This window comes from Anas acuta, chromosome 22 (assembly GCF_963932015.1).
Source record: "Anas acuta chromosome 22, bAnaAcu1.1, whole genome shotgun sequence".
Classification (NCBI taxonomy): Eukaryota; Metazoa; Chordata; class Aves; order Anseriformes; family Anatidae; genus Anas; species Anas acuta.
Genome location: NC_089000.1, coordinates 1,738,018 through 1,756,170, shown reverse-complemented (window position 1 = coordinate 1,756,170; position 18,153 = coordinate 1,738,018). Strand labels below are relative to the sequence as shown.

The 18,153-nt window shown below is 42.2% G+C and overlaps 1 protein-coding gene across 5 annotated transcripts in view; it reads left to right on the top strand.

The window, feature by feature from the left end:
- Positions 1–202: 202 nt before the first annotated feature.
- The window catches only part of UBR4 (ubiquitin protein ligase E3 component n-recognin 4), a 77,684-nt gene continuing 59,733 nt past the window's right edge, over positions 203–18,153 (top strand). For all 5 annotated transcript variants that reach the window (XM_068658603.1, XM_068658601.1, XM_068658600.1 and 2 more), the window contains exons 1-26: positions 203–378; positions 4,242–4,339; positions 5,072–5,175; positions 5,836–5,965; positions 6,071–6,210; positions 6,554–6,656; positions 7,205–7,346; positions 7,511–7,635; positions 8,334–8,458; positions 8,728–8,787; positions 8,901–9,091; positions 9,322–9,421; positions 9,514–9,651; positions 10,152–10,269; positions 10,695–10,882; positions 11,418–11,577; positions 11,707–11,792; positions 13,098–13,267; positions 14,046–14,328; positions 14,917–15,049; positions 15,326–15,405; positions 15,835–15,963; positions 16,394–16,576; positions 16,803–16,925; positions 17,015–17,244; positions 17,889–18,013. In XM_068658603.1, the coding sequence (XP_068514704.1) occupies positions 245–378; positions 4,242–4,339; positions 5,072–5,175; positions 5,836–5,965; positions 6,071–6,210; positions 6,554–6,656; positions 7,205–7,346; positions 7,511–7,635; positions 8,334–8,458; positions 8,728–8,787; positions 8,901–9,091; positions 9,322–9,421; positions 9,514–9,651; positions 10,152–10,269; positions 10,695–10,882; positions 11,418–11,577; positions 11,707–11,792; positions 13,098–13,267; positions 14,046–14,328; positions 14,917–15,049; positions 15,326–15,405; positions 15,835–15,963; positions 16,394–16,576; positions 16,803–16,925; positions 17,015–17,244; positions 17,889–18,013 (3,598 nt within the window). In that variant the 5' untranslated portion in view covers positions 203–244. The remainder of the gene's footprint in view (positions 379–4,241; positions 4,340–5,071; positions 5,176–5,835; positions 5,966–6,070; positions 6,211–6,553; positions 6,657–7,204; positions 7,347–7,510; positions 7,636–8,333; positions 8,459–8,727; positions 8,788–8,900; positions 9,092–9,321; positions 9,422–9,513; positions 9,652–10,151; positions 10,270–10,694; positions 10,883–11,417; positions 11,578–11,706; positions 11,793–13,097; positions 13,268–14,045; positions 14,329–14,916; positions 15,050–15,325; positions 15,406–15,834; positions 15,964–16,393; positions 16,577–16,802; positions 16,926–17,014; positions 17,245–17,888; positions 18,014–18,153) is intronic.

Genomic DNA, 18,153 nt, shown 5'->3' with positions numbered 1-18,153 from the left:
CTTTGCTGCGCACCCGCTTTTACCTCAGCGAGACCCCGCCCTCCCCCCAGCCTTTCTCCCCCCCCCGCCGCCCTCACCGCGCACGCGCCGCCCCCCAAAGGCGCTGACTCACGCAGTGCGCAGGCGCAGTGGCCGCTTTCCCGTCCCGTGCTGCGCGGCGGGGGGAGGCTCGGGGAGGCTCTTCCGGCCCCCGCCCCCCCCCCTCTCCTCCCCCCCCCCCCCCGCGGCCAAGCACAGCGGCAAGATGGCGGCGGGCGGCGGGGCCGGGCCCGCGGCGGAGCCGGGCTGGGAGGTGGCGGTGCGGCCGCTGCTCTCCGCCTCCTACTCGGCCTTCGAGATGAAGGAGCTCCCGCAGCTGCTCGCCTCCGTTATCGAGAGGTGAGGGCGGCCCCCTCCGGCTGTGTGGAGGGGACGGGCGGGCGGAGCGGGCCCGCTCCCGGCGCCGGTTCGCCTCCCCCCCCCCCCCCTTCCCCCTTCATCCCCGTGAGGCGGCGCCGCGCGCCTCAGCCGGTGCCGGGGGCGGTGAGGGGAGGCTGGGGGGGTGGGGGGGGGCGAATAGGGGCCGGTGGATAACGGGGGCCCCGCGCTGCCCCGGTACCAGCCCCCTTCCCCCCCCCCCGTTCGGGCTCGCCGTTATTTCTCGCCTCTGGTCCCGTCAGTCGTGTCCCCTCCGCCCTGCTGCTCGGGTTGTGGGCTCAGCATAACGTTTTTGGGGTCACATCGTAACGCTCTTGGGGTCACAGTGCAGCGCCGCTTGCCTTTCGGGTTGCTGGAGCGACCCCGGTGTGTCCTATCCAGCAGGCTCCGAGCCTTTCCACGCAGCACGGGGCGGTTTGATTTATGGGTTGTTCTGGGATCTGAAAGGCCGGAGGAGGCCACGGTGTTGTGCCCAGTTGCAAAGATACAAGCCTGACCACAATTGCTTGTTAGGAGAGAAAAAATATATAAACACTGCTCTGTGGAAGATAATAAAGTGGATCCTTGTGGTGATTTGTTAAATATAGAATGGCTGAACATACAGACAAGGGATGCTTCACATCAGTGTTCTGTGCCTATATACATTTATGTGGCTGTGGTTCACCTGGAAACCTGCAAACACTGAATATTTACATGATTCAAGTACTTCTTAGGCTAATCTTTTTTTGAGAGACCATCCACATGCAACTCTGCTATTGGATTCTGTCGGTGGAATAACATCACCAAAACACCAAGTGGGCGCGCTTGACTTCTGGGAGAGGTCTGTTTCCTCTGTTAGTGGAGCTGACGGCTCCATTTGCCCCTCAGAACATCCTAAGCAGTTCTCCTAGGTTTGAGTTGAGTGCCTAGCATTGGCTGCAGCCGAAACCCAGCAGAATTCAGCACAAGTCATGGGCCTGGGGCAGGGCAGTGTCTTTTATTTCATGCCTTGGTGCGCAGTACATGACAAATCACAGAGGGGAAGAATTTCCCCTCGTTCACGTGTGGAATCGTGCCCTTCTGTCCTAACAAATAGCTTATCTTTAGATTTCTAATTAAAGTACGTTCTCTCTTTATTTTCAGAAGATGATTGTTCGATCTTTTAGCAAAGCTGTTGCTTGGTGCTGTCCGCAAAGAGGCTGGATTTCCTGCTGCAATGGCAGTGAAATCACTAAGTTTTTTTCAAAATAAAGTATCACACTTGTTTTCTGGACAACTCATCTCTTTAATTTTTGAGTATCATCAGTTCCCTGGTATTCTCTTATTAGTATGAGTACTCAGGAATTAATAGGCTTTGGCCTCTTTTTGACATAAATCATAGAAATTCTGACTTGGAAAGACCCAGCAGCAGGTTTATGCAGTTTGTGACAGTCAGAAGAAGCTGACTTTCAGGGATGGTTTTCGGTGGCGAGGGAACTGCACCTGCTGTTGTGCCTTTCCAAGGAAGAGGCTGCTTTGTGCCTGCTGCCTTACATAAAGGGTCTATTTCTGGCCTGGTTGAGGTTTGGAAGCAGAACTGAGAAACGGATGGTATTTGCTGCTGAAGTGTTATATTTGAGACTGACAGGAGGGCTTCTTGGTTAACGTGACTAATGATTTTTCCCTGGTAATCACGTTATTTAAGCAATAAATCACAATAAAATAGCCTAAAGTTATTAAACTTCACCGTATGTACAAAAAAAGCACCCGAGCACGTCACAGATGAAGCTGTTATCTTACTTTTTTTATTTACGAGGACTTGATGGTGACGATCAGCTGACAGGTGCCTTTCACTTTCCATTAACGTAACAAGCCCGTGACTTGTTTAAATAAAACTCAAACCTCTTATTGTCCAGTTCGTGTGAAATTCCCTGTTGTGTTCTGGTTTCTGCATCTTTCTGTTCCTGTACCTGTGGCTGTTGTGTCTTGCCCAGCCTGACCTACGCAGCAGCGTGGTAATTAGCAGCTGCCAGTTTCTTTTGCACTCTGGTATTCCCAAATTGTTCTAATTTGTTCTCTTAAAACACGTTGCATCCACCTTCTGCTGCTAATTTAAAGTTGGCCATAAAGCAGCAGGTGAGCAGAGCCAGTGGCTGAGCATGGAGCACAAATTGTTTTGCACGCTCAGTCCCAGGATTGTCACCCATCAGCGTGCTTCTGGCAGGAGGTGGTGAGGTGAAGCCTGCTGAGCGAGACGTCAAGCCTCAGTCACGTTGTACTGTTCAGTTACTTCAAGTGAAGCCTAACAGCTACTTCTACTTTTCTACTTCAGTTTCTTGGGTAGACTAAGTGAAAAATTCCTCAGTGCTAGGAACTCAAAGCTTCAGCGCTGTGCAGTATTTCTCTCTGTTCCTTTCTCTGGAAGGAATGATGAATTCTGTGTGTTTGTTTTTTCCTGTTTCAGCCCTGATTTCCATTGTGACTGGTAACAGTGACTTGGGATAGAAAAAGGGAAGGTGACTGGGCTTAAACTGGGGCTGTTCAGGCCGGCAGGGAACAGAGGGCCCTGTTCCTCTAGCCAAAGGCTACATACACGTTGCTGCTTGTGGGTGGGTGATGGGGATACACGGGGTCTTTTCACCGTGCTCTGCAGCAGTGCTAGGCGCTACCACATCTGAGAAATCATCCTTTTAGTTGGGGTCAGCGCCCCGTGACAGGCTGGCACCCTCTGCTTTCCACCGACCCTCCAGAAGTAAGCTCTTTGGCCAACGACGGAGAAGTTGGTGTTTTGACACTAAAGGTTAAAGTGGTCAGTGAAGCTGTCACGTAATCTTTTCTTCCGCCTTACTCATTCACCTCTCTGAATGAAAGCTTCTATCATCTGCAAATGGGAAAGCAATTAATTTAGGCATTTAATAAGCAGGTATCCACACCGCTTAGTTTTGTCACGGGAAAAAACACGGGCTGACCTGGCCGTGGAGGCAGAGCTCTCTTTCTCCTTTTGGTGTGTTTGCTTTCATGTCTGTGGAGATGGGACACGATGTGAAGTTTTGCTGCAGCTGCCTTTCGCAGGCTGTTTCTGTGTGCAAATAGGTGTTCTCTCTGGCCTGCAAGCCTCTCTGAGAAGCCTCAGAGACTTGACTTTCAATGTGTTAGTGAATGTTTTGCTTTACGGTTTTTAATTTTGGTTTGAATTGGTGTTAAACTTTCACTTGCTCTGAGCTTTATGTTGATTTCTATGCAGAGAAAAATGATAAAACAATGCAGATCTCTGACACTTCAAGTCTCTGCCCATGAGGCTGGTGACAGCGGGTGTATTTTTCTCAGCTGTGCATTACCTTCTAAAGCTCCCCACTCTCCTGTTTGTGCAGATGCTGCATTGTGTATTTGTTGTTGTTATGCAATTGGCTGCTTTGATCCTTCTGTTTTGCAGAATTGCATAAAAACTCCTGTTGATTCTGTGCCTCGACAAAACGGGAATGCCTGGGTTCCAGTCCTGGCAAATCCTGCCTAGCATTAGCAGAACAAACAGCCCAAACTTTACGGGCAGCTGAGTTTAGAGTAATTTAAAGATTAATTGATGGGGAGAGAGACTGGTAGAGCGGCTGACCTGTTGATGATGCAAAGGAAAAATACTGACAATATTGGGAGGTGCTTCCTTAGACTTCTAGCATAGGTAGTGATCCTGATGCCCTGATACATCTGCTGCGAGAAGATTCTGTTCCCATAACTTTGATTTGGAAAGACCGTGTGATTTTAATGGTCTTGTCTTACATGGGGTAATAGATACATCGTGTTCTGAGCATTGTATGGCAGCTGCTATTGTGCTGTATCGAATTGACCTACCTCCTGTTCTCCTGTTGCAGTGAATCGGAAATCTTGCACCATGACAAACAGTATGAGCCTTTTTACTCCTCCTTCGTTGCACTTTCAACACATTACATCACTACTGTGTGCGGTCTAAGTAAGTGTTCACCATCCTCTGCTTCTTTATAATGACTAGGATATAGTAAAAGTTGGCCAGAGTGGGTATTTGTCTCAAGCCCTGTTTCTGAGTCAGATGTTAATGTAGTGCGTGAGACCAGAGCTGCTAAATTTCATATTGACAGAATGTCAATTGAGATGGAAAGGGAAACTTGCCCATAAGAGCGTTTGGCCACTGAGTACTGGGAGGCATTGACTTTTTGGTTGCATATTTGCTGTCCTGACTTCAATTAGGAAAATACATTTTGTTTGAATTGTTTAAATCCATTTTCAGGATTTTTGGAATATCCTTTAGCAGTTACGTTACTACGTTGGAGTTAATGATCAAAGCACTGTGACTCAAAATATTTTAGATTATTTTGGCTGAAAGAATCAGACAATTTCAGTGAAAATGTACTTTTGTTCAGTTTGTTTCTTGTCCTACAGTGCTTTTTCTCTAAGCTCTACCAGTGTTAAATAATAAACATTGCTAGGGAAGCTGTTACATCTATCTGTATTAATTTGTCTGGGTAGAAGGTATTATCCTTGCTTTCCTGACATTTCTTGTGTTACATTTTAATGAGACAATTTATATTGTCTGTGTATTAAACATGATATATTGCATATGCATGCATGTTGTGTAGCGTTCTGTTTTACTGAAAGCGTTAAGAACGTGTTACGCTGCATTATTTAAAAACTTGTACTGAGTGATGCGAGCATCTGCTTTTTTCAGTACCAAGAAACCAGTTGCAATCAGTGGCAGCAGCTTGCAAAGTCCTGATTGAATTCTCATTGCTGCGGCTAGAGAACCCAGACGAAGCATGTGCTGTTTCACAGGTGAGCACAAGTGGACTTTGGCCTTTAATGCCAACGTATTTGTTGTAAAGTTGTATAAAGCAGAATTTACCGAAGTTCTTAAAAAGTTGAAGATCTAGGACTTCAGTAGAAACCGATTGCTGGATCAATCTTCCCTCTGCATTCTTTTTGCAGAATTTCAACTTAAGAGCAAGCTGCAATAAATGTGGCCCGAAGCCTTGCTTAAGCAGATCTCAATTCTGTTGCAGTTTCCTATGTTCTGATTTGAGTTTGTGTAACGATCTGTTAGGTTGTCAGTTTGTTGAGGTTTTTAAGATGGGTTCTTCCTCAGCTGTATTTAGAATGAGTTTAAATCTATTCAAAGAGGAAAGGCAAGTTAAAAATGTTTGTGCAGTGTAGCTTCTGATAGGGCCATCTTTAAGCTTTAGCGTGTCATAGGAGGGAGAGAGCTTTTACAGGGCATTTCTGCAACAAGCACGTGGGAAATTGTTAGTGACCTGAATTATCTGCAGTTAGTAGGCCATCATGATTTTTGGTTTGAAATCAGATTGGATCTCAGATGTTGCAGTAGCTTCAGTAGCTGCAGCATTGCTAGTAATGCAGAGTTTTAGGGTAAATGATACCAAGGAAAATTTGAAATCAAGAGAGTTTAAATTGTACTTGATGTCTTTTTCTTTGTAGAAACACCTCATTCTGCTGATAAAGGGGCTGTGCACAGGCTGCAGCCGCCTGGATAGAACTGAAATTATTACTTTCACAGCAATGATGAAATCAGCCAAGCTGCCTCAGACTGTCAAAACCCTCTCTGACGGTAGGTGTTTCAATGGGTGATTCTATCGCTGTGGCACTTGAGTTAGGCATAGAAAATGTTACGTTTTTGATGTATGAGATGATGTTTTTACTTTTCCTTCTGCAGTAGAGGACCAGAAGGAGCTGGCTTCCCCAGTGAGCCCAGAGCTAAGACAGAAAGAAGTGCAGATGAACTTCTTGAATCAGCTGACATCAGTCTTTAACCCTAGAGTGTCATCATCACCATCTATCATGCCAGAGACACAGGTAAACAAACAGCTCCAGAATAAGAGTGGTCTGATTTTTAACATTAATAATATTGGTGCAGCTATGGACAGAGGGCAATAAGTGGTAGTTTTCTAATATTCGTATATAAAGAGAAGTGTTTAAATCTTGCATGTTGATGATTGGCAGATGAAAAAATACTGTTTGCTACTGTTTACTATTGATGACAGTAGTTTTGTTGCCTCATGGAAGCTGATGTATTCAGTGATGCTTGTACCTCTTCTGAGTTCAGCTGCTGCCATGCCTTGCTGCAGTGTAGAGACTCATTGCAATGCCTTGTATTTTTAATATTTCCATGATATATTTAGTATGTGCATGCTTTTAGGTGGAAGGAGAAAACGAGGATCAGGCTTCCACAGATCAAACCTCGGCAGCAAAGACAAAAAGCATATTCATTGCTCAGAATGTAGCCAGCCTGCAAGAACTTGGTAAGAATCAGTTTTTTAGCATTGGGGACTTAAAGTGCTGTAGCAAATGTTTCTCCTGTATTACACGTGACAGCTCTGAATAGGAAGAAACTTGCTGACCTATAGCATTTGTTTTTTAGGACTCACTTGGTTGTATGTATGCTTATGTTACCCTGGGGGATTGTGGTGATCATTATGTAGTTATCTTCATTGCAGAGGAGATGAGCTCAATGTATTTGTATCTGTTGGCTGTGTTTTGGAGGAAAAGGTGGACAATGTAAAATAGCCAATGGGATGGTTTACTGAGCAGGTGTGAATTAGACCCAGTGTGCCATGTAACAGGCACACAAAGCTTTATGATGCCCGTTAAAAGTACTGGCTGAAAACTTCACCATCTGGTTTATGTCTTGTAAATTAGTCTTTATCCTGTTACCTCATCTATGATGATGTTGTCTCACCACAAAGAATAATTAAGTCAGTAATTAATGACTATTAGATCATTAGAAGTTCTGCCTAGAAGCTCTCCTGTGTAACAGTAACAATAAAACACTGCTGTTTTTGTTTGGTAGGTGGCTCTGAAAAATTGCTGAGAGTGTGCCTGAACCTCCCATACTTTTTGCGATACATAAATCGGTTTCAGGATGCAGTGTCAGCCAACTCATTTTTTATTATGCCAGCCACCGTGGCAGATGCCACTGCTGTTCGTAACGGGTAAGACTGTGTTGTCACTTTTCTTTGGTATGTGCCGAGTACACCATATGAGAGAAAATAAATTTACTAGCTATGCTGTATCTATTATTGTGTTGTTCCTATGGACGTGTGATGTGTGCATTGCATATTGCATTGTTGAATCTTAACCTGTGTCGTTTCTGTAGATTTCACTCACTGGTAATAGATGTGACCATGGCACTGGATACTCTGTCTCTGCCTGTGTTGGAGCCCCTGACACCCACGCGGCTCCAAGATGTGACTGTTCTTGCTCTCAGCTGTCTCTATGCAGGTGAATAGATTTTTTTAATATTTTTTTTAAGAGCTTAAAGTCGCTTTTGCTTCTGCTCTGGTTTGTTACCTACATATCTGAGGCTCAGCCCACCTTTATTTCTCACAGACCTGAAATTTATGCACCATGCTGCATAGTGTGGGGACTGGGTAATGTGAACATTGTTCTAGTGGTACTGCAGTTCAAATTTGTTCTGCAAATGCTCTTGTCAGTTTCTGAGAGACTCTGTGACTCTACACATTCTTAATTGCCTGTAATTTCTGTTCTCTTATGTTGAGAGCATAATACATTTTTGTGATTCTTATTCCTTCAGCCTAATTGGTTATATCCCCAAATCATCCTTGTTTCCCTGGAGTGGTTTTAAGTACTCCAGAATCCTGAGGGCTTATATTGGTATGGGTAAGATTTTAAAGAGTTGGTAATTGAGTAAGAAGGTTGCCTTACAAATGGAATTGAATTACGTGGTAAAACATTTCCTCCTTTACTTGTTTTCACACGCTTACTTCTGTAGGACAAAACCTTGCTGTTTCAGGTGTACTTCAGAAAGATTTTTTTTAATCTCTCAGCTGCAAGAATATATATTCGCAGCTCTCCTGAGTTCATGTGCATGTTTAATACTGCTTGTTTTTGTGTACTAAATGGGAATGTTGAGTCCCAAGAATGGCTCCTAAGAAGACTGTTACCTTGTTTTCGATCAGGTGTGAGTGTGGCAACTTGCATGGCCATCCTACATGTGGGTAGCACTCAGCAGGTTCGGACTGGGTCAACAAGTTCTAAAGAAGAAGATTATGAAAATGATGCTGCTACTATTGTACAGAAATGTGTAAGTAGATGGGAAAGTGTGTGTGTATGTATTGGTTTCGTTCTCGGCAAGTGAAGTGTGTAGAATTTGTATTTATTTCCATTGCAGTACATGTCTGTTATTTCTAGGCACTAGTCTGGCGGATCAAGTAATTGGGTGGCTAATTGTGGAGGGGAAAAAACAGTTATGTCTGGAGTTTTAAAAGTGTGGTTTAGTGTGGTTTAAAAGGTGGTTTGGTTATTGCCCAATCAAGTGCTTAAACATTACCGTGGTTTGGGATTTATTTGCAGCTTGAAATCTATGAAATGATTGGACAAGCCATCAGCAATTCACGCCGTGCAGGGGGTGAGGTAAGATCTGTCTCTCTTCAGGAAGCTTTCTCACTGTTTTTGTGCTGATGTATTTTGGCATTTGGACTTACACGATTCTGTCTTTTTTTTTGCCTCCACTTTTTGGGTGATAGCATTATCAGAACTTCCAGCTGCTTGGGGCTTGGTGTTTGCTAAACAGTCTCTTCCTCATCTTGAACCTCAGCCCCACGGCCTTGGCTGATAAGGGGAAGGAGAAAGATCCATTGGCTGCTCTTCGCGTCAGAGACATTATTGCTCGTACGAAAGAGGGCGTTGGGTCTCCCAAACTAGGACCTGGGAAAGGGTATGTAAATACCCCACTGAAGTAATCATTGTCCATGTATCTAACCATGTCCAGCAGGCAACTACTATGGAGTCCTGTTGGTCTCCCCATTGGAAATTCAAGTCTTGATTCTTGAAAAATAGTAGTCATCTCTTCTTTCTTGGTTTATCAAAGCAGTTCCTGTCACTTCACTCAATCTTTTTTTATTTTTTTTCCCCTAAAATTACATTGTGTCTTTTATTTTTCTGTAGACATCAAGGGTTTGGTGTTCTGTCAGTGGTGCTAGCAAATCATGCCATCAAATTGCTGTCATCTCTCTTTCAAGATTTGCAAGTGGAGGCATTACACAAGGTGTGTAGGTAGTGTGTGCTGTTCTTGTGAAAGGTTCATTGCCTTTTCCACCGAAACACACTTTAAATTCTCGTTTCATTGTTGTCCTACAGGGTTGGGAGAGTGATGGTCCGCCAGCAGTGCTGGATATCATGGCTCAAAGCACATCAATACAGAGAATCCAGAGGCTGATAGATTCTGTACCTCTCACTAATTTGTTGTTGACTTTGCTATCTACATCCTACAGAAAGGTAGGAATGGGCATACAGTTGGGAAAGTTCTGCAGCTCAGCCACTCCTACTGAGTATCATCTGCATGCAAAATTATCTCTTTATAAACTATGCATATGCAAAGGAGTAATTAGAATTCTTCTGTTAGAAGCTGTCAGTTGGGGCCTCTCTCTTTTCAGAGATGTAAATTTGACAAACTTGTTCTAACAATTTTTTTTTTTGTAAGCACAGTGGTATTTATGAATTTAGCAAGAAGATGAAAAAACTGTATTCAAAACAGGTGCTTTCATGTTAAAGCTGGTACTCGAAGTGTTACAAGGTTGGCACAGATTTATTTTTAAAAGTCAGAATTTTTATAAATTTTGATATCTAACTTAAGGTAGAGGAGTTGATAAGAACTGTTAATAAATTAACTGAATAGAATTTACTAGAAGAAAATTAGAATTATTTAGAAAGATGCTCTTGTTTTCAAATTCTTGTCTTTCATAACCCTAAAATTTAATTTATTCTGGTGTTCTAAGGCTTGTGTCTTGCAGCGTCAGAGGAAGGGCTCCATGAGCAGTGATGCAAGTGCCTCTACTGATTCAAATACTTACTATGAAGATGATTTTAGCAGCACTGAGGAGGACAGCAGCCAAGGTAACAGAATTTGCGGCAAGTAACTTAAGTCAGGATTTTATGCTGTCTTAAAGACGTAGTGGAAACCTGGATACTGGGCTTTTGTCTTCTTGGACTGGAATGATATGTAATGCTAAAAATATGAAACTGTAAGATCTGTTGGCAGAAGTAATGCTGACTGTACTCTCTTCTGTAAACTTAAGCCAGAGTGGCTGGAATTTGGCACAGTTTGCTTCTTAGGAGAGTAGAAATTATTTCTTCTTGTAAATTCCTGCTGGACTGCTATAAAACTGCTGAGCCCTGTGATTGGAAGGGAGAAATGAAAATTGCAAATCCCTTAACTCTGCTCACAGAAACTCTACTTCAGTTCTTTTCTATGCTAGGTAGTTTGCATAAGGCAATTGCTTACTATACTGTGCTTTTCTTTTTCTTGCTTCCTGTGTTAGATGATGATAGTGAACCAATCCTGGGGCAATGGTTTGAAGAGACAATCTCTCCAAGCAAAGAGAAAGTGGCTCCACCACCACCCCCTCCACCACCACCTTTAGAGAGCTCTCCTAGAGTCAAAAGCCCTAACAAACAGGCTGCAGGAGAGAATGGGAACATCCTGGCCAGCCGCAAAGATCCAGAATTGGTATGGGAGCATAATAAATAACAGATGTGCTGCAGCATCATTTACTTGACAGTGGCTAGCTGTGTTGACAAGTAGCATGGTAAATGTCACTGACGGAGAATCAGTGACTGTCTAGGCTTTGAGGACAAGAGTTTGCTTTACTATTCTATTTGTTATTGCTACGGAAGCGAAGACTGAAGGTATCAGTTTGGGTTACAGAGGGAGAGGCAAAATGAGGGCAGAACTATAAGTGAACTAATTTTCTGGTAGAATGCTGTGAGCTCCAGCTCCATTGGATAAAGATAAAAATAAATACTTCAGTCAAGAAGTTAGAGACTTGCAGATTTTTCAGAGAATTATAAAATCGGTCCTGATAAGGAGCACAAAGTGCAGTGAGTTGCATTGCACTAAGTAAACTAAACCTGCACACCACTAACTGGGGTGTTGTTAGGGAACTCAATTTATTTTACTGATGGTTTTGGCTTTTTTAATGTTTTCTCATACTCCCTCAGATTTTTTTTCTGTTTCTACAGTATATTTTTCTTTTTCTTTTCAGTTTTTGAGTCTAGCTTCAAACATTTTGAATTTCATCACTTCTTCTATGCTGAACTCCAGGAATAACTTCATTCGCAACTACCTGAGTGTCTCTCTTTCGGAGCAGCACATGGCAACATTGGCTAGCATCATCAAAGAAGTGGATAAGGATGGGCTTAAGGGTGAGTGAGCGCAACTTCTCTGTTAGAGAGTACAAACAGTAGGATTTATAGAATATTTTCTTAGTTCCATGTGGAAATCTTAAATATAGGAGAGCAATAATGTTAAGTGGCTCAATCCCTGTATTATAGGCACATCAGATGAAGAGTTTGCTGCTGCACTGTATCACTTCAACCACTCCTTAGTGACCTCAGATCTTCAGTCCCCTGCCTTGCAGGTAAGTCTGTTATGAACGTGTAAGTGAAATAAAGAAGTGTTGGTGTCAGTTAATGCTACTATGTGGATTCTCTGTACCTAGAGTAGTGTGTTGTGATTCCATTTGGCCTCAGAGTATATTCTTTTGCAAACAGAGCTTAAAATATTTTGGATCCAACAAGTGGAATGACCTTTACAATCATCCAGTACAAAACATCCTGCAGCATATAGGCTTAATATTCAGATAATCCACTGAATTGTGAAGGTGATGAAGGTTGAAGGGGAAGTGAGTTTGTATATTTTGTTTTGGAGACTTACCTCTATCCATGTGTTTGCCAAGATTACTGCAGATTTACTTTGCTGTCTGGACTGTTGACAAAAGGCATTGAAATTACTTCAGGAGAATCAAATTAATCTCTTTGCTTTCATGTGATGACTTGGTAGCCTCTAGGTTTCTTTGCTAGGTCATGGGCTGACCTGGCTTAACACTGTAAGTAGAGATTGCTTACCACTCAGTCAATTTGTTGCCTATACTTTTTGTTGACTGTTTTCTACTGTATTTAAAATATCCCCTGCCCAAAAACAAACAACCAAACCAAACAAAAAAACAATTGTATAAACTTTTGGCTAAATCTGAAAAGAAGCAAGTATTTCTATGATCAGTAGAAGCGGTCTACTTCTGAATTCTTAACTACGGAATGATGTTGTAATTGTCTAATTTGATGTTTAGATGGGTAAAACTTGAATGTTTTTAGTCAACTAAATGACATTGAGTGAAGAACTTCTACTGTTTTGTTTTGTTTTTCAAAAGTGGTCCCAATACTATTGATCTTAATGTATCTGAGGAAGTGTTTTCATTTTCTGAGCTCTTTATTTTTTGCTCTGTCATTTCTGGAGAGGTACAACAATATCTCCCAGATAGTTGCTTCTGATTTGTTTTGATTTTTCAAGCCTTGAGGGGTACTCAGTTCCTAGTTTTTACAATAACAGTACCAGTCAGAGTAAATCCAAACTCTGCAAGCTGACCCGTGTCATTCTGCCAAAGCGTAATCTCTCCTGCTGCGATTTTTGCAGTAAATGAGTAGAACTTATTAATGCCATTTTTTCTACATTGGAGGTGAAGTTCGCAATTTGTCGTGTTTTAAGTAGCAAAATGACAATGTAGTTATCCCTCAGTAGCTGTACTACATATTTGAGATAGGAAAAATATAGCTGTCCAGTACAGCTTTACAAGCTCTGAGAGCAACACTCTTTATTCAGATCTTGCTTTTAATTAAAGCAGCAAGGAAGACTTGCCTCTTTTTAAGAGGTCTCTGTTTTGTTCTAGAACACACTTCTGCAGCAGCTGGGAGTTGCCCCTTTCTCTGAAGGACCATGGCCTCTCTACATCCACCCTCAAAGTTTGTCGGTGCTCTCACGACTTCTCCTCATTTGGCAGCATAAAGCCAGTGCCCAGGGAGATCCTGATGTCCCAGAGTGCCTTAAAGTTTGGGAAAGGTGAGATAATTTTGTGTTAAGTTGAAAGTCAGTCAGTCATCTCTTATCTCTCTGATTTTTTATTGAGTGAAAATTCCTTGGCACCAGAGTAACAAACACACATGCGTGTGGTGTCTGAGCACTGGTGGGTATGTGATGCTTGGAGGAGCAGAATGTCAGTCTTCTGTGTGGCTGGAGCTATTCACCTAAAATGCAAGAAATGAATGAAATCAGTCATCAGAATGAGGATCTAGGTGGATGGAGGCTGAATAACCTACAGTAATGCTGTTTTTAAAAAAGGAAAAACAAATGTCTTATTTCAGCAGACTTATAGTAGCTCACTTCTCATTTAGCTGACTCAAAGCCATAGTGGACTGCCTTTCCTGTGGACGCGAGTGTGCATCTCTATCTCCTTTTTAAGTGATTGTTCATATTTTCCATCAAATGTATTTTGCCTCTAATTGAATTTATGCAGGTATTAGAATTTGCATAGTCTCATTCCTGTACATAATGTGCTCTCCTGTGTTGTGCCAGGGGAGGTTTAGATTAGATGTCAGGAAGAATTTCTTCACAGAAAGGGTGATGAGGCATTGGAACAGGCTGCCCACGGAAGTGGTGGAGTCGCCATCCCTGGAGGTATTTAAGAGCTCTGTGCATGTGGAGCTTAGGGATGTAGTTCAGTGGTGGATGTGGTAGTGTTGGGTGATGATTGGACTTGATGACTTTTGGGTCTGCTGCATCTTAACTGATTGTATGACTCTTAAGTAGAAAAGTCATTCATAAACTTTCTCGTTTTCAGGTTTGTGGGCACACTGAAGCAAAATGCCTTGCAGGGGACTCTTCCCAACGATACAGAAGATCTAAATGTTGAACATCTCCAGCTGCTGCTGCTTATTTTTCACAATTTTTCCGAGAGGGGCCGCAGATCTATCATGATGCTCTGTATCCAGACAATTGTGGAGCTAACAGCGAACATGGATACCCAGCAAACTTCTGTGCCACTTATTGTGGCTCGTCTATTCTTGGTGTTCGACTACTTGCTCCATCAATATTCCAAGGCCCCCGTTTACTTATTTGAACAGGTACAATTTTGAGATCATGTTCTGAATATGCAGCTGGTCACTAAGCAAAAATCTGTAGCAGGCAATCATTTGGTGTCCTCACAGCCTTTGTGAGTAACTTGGTTTTGGTTCTGTTACCAGCCTTTTATGTTATAACAAATGATTAACTACAGTTGCCGATGCCTAGTGGCAGTTTCAGTTAGAGTGTAAATTTCTCACGTAACTGCTGTTCAAAGAAATCCTAAGGACAGGATGGAAGCCTTGCCTTATCTTTCAAAATCATGAGTATTTTGGGTATAGGCACCATTTCAAATACCTTGTACACATCGTTATTGCTTTAGCTTGTCACTGTTTTTTGGCATTGTTCTCATTGATGAGATGCTAGTGTTCTGTGTGTGGCTTTTTCAGCTGTTGGAAGCTTGACCACTGATTTAAGCTGCTCATTCTGGAGTAAAAGTCATTAGTTAGGGCCCAGGGCTTCCCTCAGAAGCTGAGAATGATTGTGTTTTAGCATTGGGGCTGTTTGTATTTTGTTTCTTCTTTTGTTACTATTGGGGTCTCCTTGCTTAATGATGAAGTTGCAATGTTATTTTTTTCTTTTTTACTTAGGTGCAATATAATTTGCTGACTCCACCCATTGGCTGGGTGAGTGGGTCACAGGACAATAGCAGACGAACTTCTGTCCCACTCTATCATGGTTTTAAGGAGGTGGAAGAAAACTGGTCTAAACACTGTTCATCAGGTAAGAAGGAAAATGTAAGGAATTTTTTATTCTAAGATTTGCTTTTACAAATAAATGAGAGCCTTTCCTACACCCTGGCCTGGGTACCTTTTCCTGCTTTTGATGGGCATAGTTAAAACAGATTAAGAAAAGCATATAATTATACTTAAACGGTTTTATTAAAGAAAATTATTATTGTCTCTAGGAATATGTTACAAAGTGTTTCAAAATAAAGATGATAATACAGTACTGTCAAACTAAAACTCTCACTGTAAATTTTCTGTACTCTCCTTCCAGACGCAGTTCCACAGCCCAGATTCTACTGCATCCTATCTTTAGAAGCTTCTGAAGATGACCTGAACCGTCTAGATAGCATGGTATGTGGGATTTCTGTAAGCCTTCAGAGGGCAGTGTTGACTTGACAAGTGCCAGGGAAAAGAGACGAGATGGAAAAACCTGATGAAGCAGCTAGAGCAGAATTTTTTCTCCAAATGCAGAAACATCTAAGAGAAAGATTATTAGAGTTGCTTTGCTTTCCTATCAGTTTGTTCCAAGGTAGTTTTCCCTAGGTTTTGTTTCCTCAATAAGTTTGTTGTCATTGAAGGCTTGCATAATGCATGCTGCATTGGAACCAATGCGTTGGTACCCTGACTGGGAAGAGAAGTACCTGACAGTACCTGACCTGTTAACTTCCTGAAGTTACATTTCGCATAGTTCTGGTCTGTGTGTATTCTGAATTCTTAGAGAAAATCTTGACTATATAAATGCAGATGCAAGCAATGATCCTGACTTGTCATCCCTTGCAGGTTTGTGAGGTCCTTTTCTCTAGGACTATGAAGTACGATGAGCTTTACACAGCCCTGACTTCACTACTTGCAGCCGGGTCACAGTTTGATACACTCAGGAGGAAGGAGAACAAAAATGTCACTGCACTGGTAAGACTGTATGCATTGCTGTAATGGTGCCTATATTGAGGAATAACAGGTTTTTACATTTGCTGTTTAAAACAGATATTCTTGATAGCGGTTGAAGTAATTGAGAGCTTGAAAATCCCATGTGTAATGGTAGTATTTTTAGTGGTGGTACATCTCTCATGGGTTTTTGGTTCACAACATGTTTAAGATTTACTGTTCCTCCCTGGTAACTCCAGGAGGTCTGGCTAGAATATGATGAGACAGAAAATTTTTATGTAATCTTTGTCTTCTTTTACTCTCTGTTGCATACTTTGCTGCAAAATATGGAACGGTGTGTGGATTTGATTTGGCACGTTTACAGGAGTCTAGAGTCCCTGATGGGATAATTTCAGTATAATGATTGAAACTGTGATCTTCCATTACTAATTAGTCCAATGGTACTTTTGTTTAGGAAGCCTGTGCACTTCAGTACTACTTCTTGATACTGTGGCGAATTCTAGGGATTTTGCCTCCATCCAAAAACTACATGAATCAGTTGGCTACAAACACACCAGAAATGAGTGAATGTGATATTTTACACACGTTGCGCTGGTCTTCTCGTCTTCGAATCCCATCTTACGTCACATGGATCAAGGTACGGCCTCATTGTTGTGGTGCTTTATAATGTTGTTGATAGTAAGAATGTCAGTCTCTTGTTCTTCCATGCTTACTACATGTGGGCTTTGTTGTGTGGGCGTGGTGGTGAGAAATTGGAACTTCTAGGCTAGAATACTACAGAAAATGCAGACAGTAGATGGCAGAGTGTGTTGATTACAGAGCACTTCTAAAGTGTGATAAGTCTTTTTTTTTGGCATCTATAGGATCACCTTATCAAGCAGGGCATGAAAGCTGACCATGCTGCTTCTCTCATTGAATTGGCCTCCAGCAAGTGCAGCTCAGTGAAATATGATGTAGAAATAGCAGAAGAATACTTTGCTCGTCAGGTAAGCTGGTGCGAATGCAAATGTGGACGTGGAACATCTACTTTCATGGAATGATTTGCACTTACAATTCCATTGCTTTGTATTTTAAGATATCTTCTTTCTGTGGCATTGACTGCACAACTATTCTCCAACTGCATGAAGTTCCCAGTTTACAGTCCATTTACACCCTTGATGCTGCAATTTCCAAGATCCAGGTTTCTCTAGATGAGCACTTTTCCAAGCTAGCTGCAGAAACTGATCCGCAGAAGTCCTCAGAGATAACCAAGAACCTCCTGCCTGCTACGCTACAGCTTATTGACACCTATGCTACATTTACAAGGTACAACCTTAGCATCTCCAACAGAAATACAAGTTTCTTATGTGCATGGGGCTTTTCATTTTATTTGTTGTTTTTGTAGAGAGGTGGTTCGTTTAATTGTCTGGCCTAATTTATCTAACTTAAGTCCTTTAGAGTGTCCATTGTTTTTAAAAGGAGAAAAAGAGAAGCTTCACAAGCTATAACATGGAGTTTCTTATTTCTAAGTAGACTTCTTGTCTGATCACCCAAAACTTTCTTGCAAGTTTGCAAAAACAGTTTTTCTCTGAAGATGAAACCTCTTCTTACCACTTTCTAGGATAGTGCTGCTTAAGGTTATTTCACTGACATACTATTGAGACTGTCAGAGAGACCATCGTGTGTGTGTGTGTCTGTGTGTTAATTCTTAGATTAGGAGTTTGAAGTCTTCTAAACTCTCATTAGCCCCTATGTAGAAGAAAGCAAAAGTAAATCAGCTTTTTTCTTTTGAGCAGATACTTTTCCTGGTAAGCAGCTTAGAGGAGATAAAAGCCCAAAACACTTAGTGGTATCACATGAAGTATGGGGTAGAACTTCAGAAGTTTGCTTTATGTGTCACCGTATTGACATGTTTAGTTAAGAAATACAGAACTGCTTCCTGAAATGAATCCTTTCCCTCATGAATGCAGATCTTACTTGCTACGTAGCCTCTCTGAAGAAGGCTCCAGTGAGAACAAACCTTCTGAAGAGAAGCTACGAGGTTATGCTGCTGTCCTGGCCATTGCATCCAGCCGTTCCAAGTCTAATACCCTAGGTGAGTGTCCTGGATAGTTCAAATTTCCTTCTGTGTGTGTGGGTGAAGCTCTCTACAATGCTGCCAACATTCAGTTTCAGAGCTGTATGCTGGCTAATGCATTCTTTTTCCTTCACCACCTTGTTCAGATAGTGTATTAA